The 6,256-nt window shown below is 38.3% G+C and overlaps 1 protein-coding gene across 1 annotated transcript; it reads right to left on the bottom strand.

Annotated features, from left to right (window-relative positions):
• Positions 1-325: 325 nt before the first annotated feature.
• On the bottom strand, positions 326-5,747 carry PRSS35 (serine protease 35). The gene has a single exon (XM_026845709.1). The coding sequence runs from the start codon at positions 5,733-5,735 to the stop codon at positions 4,494-4,496; it is 1,242 nt and encodes a 413-aa protein (XP_026701510.1). The 5' UTR covers positions 5,736-5,747; the 3' UTR covers positions 326-4,493.
• Positions 5,748-6,256: the final 509 nt, after the last annotated feature.

Here is a 6,256-nt window from a genome sequence, read left to right as displayed (position 1 = left end):
GTGCAACAGGGACTCAAATATACTTCCAAATCCTTAGAGATTAGTGTGCAATTTTAAGCTTTCGATTTAAAAATATTCTTTATTATTTTTTTCCCCATTCATTCTTTAATCCAGGAATTTGTAGATGGAAGTATCTGCAATATTCGGTGCTTTAAAATTAGAAGCAGTTGATTAAATTTCTACAGAGACCAAACACAAGCTCAAGGTATTTGAAAAAATTTATTGGCTAGAATGTAGGTACATGCAAAAAATAGAGCCAACATTTAAATGCTTCAAGTCTGAGATTTTTTTGTTTGTTGAGGTTTTTGGGGGAGGAGGAGATTGGTTTTTTTCCAATGAGTAACAGCCTTTACAGGAATCCCAACAAAATGCCAGGTTTGAGAAACTTTCAAGTGAAAGAAGCTTCCTTGATTCACTAAAATCTTGGTGACCCGGTGTGTTGGGAGGTTCATGCTGCCAAGCCTTTTGGCCAGGACACAGACCTGTTGCTTCCCAAGCACCCTAAACAAACACAAGTGTAATCCCTGTGATTTGGGGCAGGGATTGTAGATCAGGGTCAAAATCCCCTGCCGGCTAGTTGTCCCTGAGAGAACCTGAGCCCTCTCACAGGCCTTTCCTTGGTGCTGTTGGCTGGTAAGAACAGCCTCTTCTTTAACAGTGAAATATTCTTCATGCTAACTTGTGATTTTTACATCTTAATTTATACTGTTATGCCTTTTACTAGCTGCCTACTCTTTCTTTACAATAGGTCCCTCTGCAGCCATTTCATCTGTTCCTTTTCACACTTTCTTTATCCCTTGCATACTACTTCCATCTTCCTGGTCTTCCATACCATCTACTTCTCTTGCTCTCTCTTTCTGTATTGATTGGTGTTTGCTGTCTGGTAATCCCTTATCAGTAGAATAGGAGGAACTTCCCAGTTGCTTCTCTCCTCCGCATGTAGATTATTTTTTTTTACTTAAGCTGTATTCTGTGCTGATTCATACTCCAGACAGATTCATAAATCTGCAAAATGTGGATGGTAAATTATAAATTGAGTCAAGGAGTTTCTTTAAGTAATTTTTAAAGCATTGGGTACTCTATACCTCATATAACAGAAACAATTTTATTACCTAACATTGTGTTTTAAGATAATACAAATTTGGTTTTCTTTTAAGATAATACAAATTTGGACTTAATTTTTCACATTGCAGATAGTCCCCTTGACTTCCATCATATATGTCAGAGCCCTAAATTAAATTCATGCACAAATGCATTACAGAACCTGGTCTGGGTGTGTTAATGGTTTGTATATGAGGATTATCTTTGGCCTGGGAAAAACTTGCTTCTGAACTTTACAAATTGCCAACAGCCCCCTAGCAGAAAGGGGATTTGACTGAGTTTGGTTTTTCCTAAAGCCAGGAATACAGTTAAAGAAAAAGATCTATTATAGCAACCCTTATGGAAAAGCATCAGTACTGATGAAAACAAATGTACAGCCTGGTACTTGAAAGAAGGAAAAATCCTTTGGGAAATATCATAAGGGCTCTGTCCCCTTCTGGGCTGGGAACCAGCCTTGATGCTGGTGTCTTAGACAACAGCAGATCAGATCTACTAAGAACACCCCCTCCTCCTATTTTCTCATTGATAACTAGATACTAACTGCAGGTTTTTTAAGGAAATCTGAGATGATCACAGCTCAGAAATTCTTGTCCCATTTGCAGTGGCTGGTACCAAGGGCTCTAGGTGGGTCACTGACCTCCTGGGGTTGTGTGTAAGTACTCAATTTATGAACTATTTCAGAAGTCCCTGTAGTAAGCAGTCACAATGCCTACATAAAGCATTTCCTTCTCTATTAGGCCAAGTGACAGACTGAAATGTTGCCCAGCATCTTGCCCATGTCTTCTTGCACCATGTCTTGCTGACCCACTCAAAACGGCACACGGTCTATGAGCCCCTATATTTGCATGTGTTTGTGCATGTGCACTCAGACACAGAGGCTTGAATATATATATAGTTTTGATTCATTTTTGTGTTGCTCTGGTCAGCCTCTTTAATCTCTTAGTATCATAAAATGAGGCACTGAGCATCTAATATTTATCCTCTGAGGATAAACATTTGTTATCAGCCTGGTATTGAGAACTTCAGGTCATTACTGAGGTATTTATAGTGGATGATTATTATAACAAGACCATTTGAAATCTGACATCAACATTTGTCATTCCTACCTTGTCCCTGATTCCCAAACTAATAAAGAAATAGATTGTATTTCTGCTTCTAAGGAGTACACCTAAATAAGACTCACTAAAACAAGGAATTTACTAAGCCACCTTATCTTGATCAGTTTTGGACCCAAATCAACAATGAGAATAATTGTTACAAAACCCATGGACCTCGGTTTAATGATTAACATTTTGGTACCTTTGGATTAATGATGTGGTACCTTATTTGTCACAGTAACTATGGAAAAAGGCACTTAAGACAAACATTACAGAGCCAACTAAAGAGCATTACGGGCCTGCTGCATAGAGTGACAGTATTAAATACTGGACTGAGGTGATTTAAAATAACTGTCAGCGAAGCCATACATCTTAATAGAGATGTTAAGACAATAAAAAATAATTAACCTTAAAATCTTAGACATTAATTTCTAAACTTTAAAAATTATTATTAGTTTTCTGCAAACAATCACACAAAATTTAAAAAAAAAAAAAAAAAAAAAAAAAGTTAAGTGTTCCCTGGAAATGCTGACATTAAAAGTTTCTTTTAAAGTGAGATCTCTTCAATTAACAAAATATTGTTAGAGTTATGTTATGGAAGCAAGCCTTATATTTTTGTGCTTTGGTGATAATATGACAGAAAGTTGCCGGCACATTCGAAGTGTCAGGTTTATGATTTTAATTGCCTACAAAAAGTGGGTTATTAACAATGATCTTATTTCATCAAAATTACAAGTATATTTTAAAAATACCAACAAACAAATAGTATTTTTAAATCTTGTTATACTTTTTCTTCTGCACAGGAAGAAAATGTATTTTGGTCAGCATAAACTTATGGTCAAAAAAATGAAATATTGTGGTGGTGAATAATCTTAAAAGTATTGAAACCCGAAGGGTATGATCAGAAATACACAGTATCATTTTATGTTATTAATGTAGCACCATAACAATCCTGTGTGCTTCAAAATTTTTATATAAAATTAAAGATACAGACTTGTGTAGCAATCAACAATTTTTAAAAAGGTGATTTGTGTTTAAAGGTGTGTAAAAGTGAAGCTCACTTTGTGCGTTCATTAAATATATGGTTCAGCAAACATATGGAACCAATTACTTGCTAACTACTGCTGCTACCTAACGATACCTGTTATAATCTACAGGATAGTTCTACCATTCAGAAGGTGGTATAAGTTAGTTGGGAGAAATTTTTAGTTTAACCTTGTAACTCGCATTGAGGTGGAGTCTGAATATGGCATGATTAAAACTACCCATTTTGCAAAACCATATGAAGCCAAACTAAAATACTGCTATTCAACTCCCAGTATAATACATACTATCCTATCTATGAAGCTGAACTCATATAAAAGTAATTTATAAAATCTGCAAAAACGGTTAGCACCCAAAAATTTGATCATCTGTGAAGCTCTAAATGATTGTCAGATAGTCACTACAGAAGTCAGTGACTTCTCCCAATGATAAAGCTAAACATTTGACTAGAAACTAAACCTACAGCTCTCCAAATACTAATTGGAATGCAAATGCATTTGTTTAAGACTTCTATATCTTCTCAAATAAGATTGAAACACATTAAATTATATCCTGATGTTTCTTCTTCTTCCAAACATGGAAACTTCTATGTTCATTAATTTACTTTTGCTGGTTTTACTGAGCAGTGATGTGAAACTTGTCTTTAAGGTCTAACCCTCAGCTACAGAAATTTGGGATTTCCATGGTAGTGTTCCTGCAGCAACCAGAGGAGCAAGTTTTCCAAACTAACAAGCATGAACTAGACTGCTGCTTCTCAACATGGAGCTGTGGTCTTTAGAGAATGCCAAAATAATGTCTTGGTCTCATGCAGTTCTCTGGATCATTCTGCACATACAGTAATGTGCTGCATGCACAACCTGCATTTGAAGAATTGGAACAGAACCCTGAGAAAAGCAAATCCATTGGAAAAATAGGTATTGTCTAATAATACCAGTTTGAGATGTTTCAATCCTTCCCTTGGTAAAAAAAAAAAATGATGAACAGGTGTCATTTTTTTTTCTAATGTGAATGATTTGAATTTAGCACAATTGCAAACATAAATATAGTTTGGGATTTTAAGTGCATATCTAGGGTTGATTACAATTAGAAATATTTTGTTTGACAATTCTACCCATCCCTCAGCAATTCAGCATTCCTCAAGCTTTGAGTTCGAAAACATCCTGACGTGGAGTGATGTTCTTCCTGTAACTGCTGCGGCAGACTTTCACTCTATGGTAATACGGGTGCTAAACGAGTCAGGTTCAGCTCTCTTCAGCCTTGTGTGCAATTCTCATCATTCCCATGTATCCAGAAGCAAATCTGGGCATATTTGAGAGGAGTAATTCTTACTGCTACATTGTAATCCTGCTGTTCACCATTGACATCCACCCACTGATGGCCTGAGTAAACAGCGATGATCTTGCGTTTCCACTTCTTTTTGTTCGGCTCTTTAAGACGGAGATAGACACCAGATCCAGTGGAACCAGGCTCAGCATCACAGTACTGATAGAAGAGATCGTTGGACTCATCAGAAATGCTACAAAATCTATAGACCAGCTGCCCAGACCGATCATTGTCAAAACCTGAGAAGTGGATCATGCTCCCAGGCATCATTTTGATTGTTGGGCTGATTCCCAGCTCCATGTATTTCCTTTTGTGTGGACGCTTGAGCTCAAGAACAGCATAATCATAATCCAGGGCAATATCCCCAGAGACACTCTTAAACCAGCCTTTCGGGATGTGGGTACTCTTCACCCTGGTCCACTGGAAGGAGGGCATGCCATCTGAGGTCCCCTGCTTCCTTCCAGATCTCCTCTGCTTTCTCCCACCACCTTTGGATTGTCGCCTTAGTTCTGTGGCAACTTCGGGATCCTCTTGGGCCGTAGAAACTTCTCTCCTACTTCTTTTAGCACCTTTGCGTTTCCTGCCTTCACCTCTGGATTTTGCCTTCATCAGGCCCACCCTGAGTCTTTTGCTGCCTTTAACATAATCCTTGCCATTGTGCAGACAGTGGGCAGCTGTCAACACGTGCTTGGGGGAGATGAGAATGCCACTACAGCCAGTGGAGATCTTCACAGCTGTGTTGAACGGAAAGTTGGTCATAAACCGCTTGTCATAGATGCTGAACCTACTGTCTGTTCCATATATCTGCCTCTTCTTTCTCAAAGACTTCCGTGCAGTTGTGTTTCCAGCTGGGTCAAGCCCTAGTCCAAGGACATTCACTTCAGTCAGGGTCCGTGTGCCGTTTTCAAAAACAGTCTCATAGGATAAAAGGTCCTTCAAGTCAGACAAGTTTGGCACCGGCAATTTTCTTTGACATTCAATTCCACATACACTGTTCAGCTCTAATTTGGTTTTTGCTTCAAATTTAGGGCTGTCAAGGGAGAAAGTTCTTTCGCTCACAATCTGAGGAATTTTCTTCAAGTGCCAAGTAAAATCTTGCTCAGTTTCTGTTCCATTGGTGAGACCCAATATAGGTATGAAAAATATGAATAGCAGTAACATGTGTTCCATTTTATTTTATTTTTTTCTAAAACAAGAAAGAGAGATTTGGAAATATACACAGTTATCTTAGTATCTTCAAAGTATAATCATGCAATATTAGCACTGACATCAGTGGAACAGAATTTAACAGTCTGCTCAGAATAGAAGTGCCTCAGATATTCCCTGTATTGCCTCTGACGCTTCCAACAGTCTCTAGAAAGATGGGCACAGACGAGTCAGCCAGCATCCATGCTGAGCTACCAACTGGAAGGTGGAAACAGCTGAGTTTTACCTGCTTTTCCCTCAGTGGGGCAGTAGTCTGAGTCATTCCACTCTGTACAGTGCTCTGTTTTTATTTATCATGTAGGAATGCAATTGCGTTTTAGCTACCGGTTGTAGGCAGAACATGATTGAAAACCACCAATGTATTCAAAAGTCACATTCAAAAGTTGGGATCCAGGCAGAGGGGGACAGACAGACTATACTCATGAGGCTTAGAAACCCTTAGGAAACCGGATCAATTCCTTCTTGTAATGGCCAAAAAGTGGCAG

This window comes from Athene cunicularia (genome assembly GCF_003259725.1).
Source record: "Athene cunicularia isolate RWA chromosome 3 unlocalized genomic scaffold, athCun1 chr3_part1, whole genome shotgun sequence".
NCBI lineage: Eukaryota > Metazoa > Chordata > Aves > Strigiformes > Strigidae > Athene > Athene cunicularia.
Note: the sequence above shows the minus strand (reverse complement) of the source record. Positions and strands in the feature narration are given on the sequence as shown.

Excerpts from the sequence above, each read along its gene's own strand:
- PRSS35 (XM_026845709.1), bottom strand. The coding sequence starts at position 5,735 with ATGGAACACATGTTACTGCTATTCATATTTTTCATACCTATATTGGGT.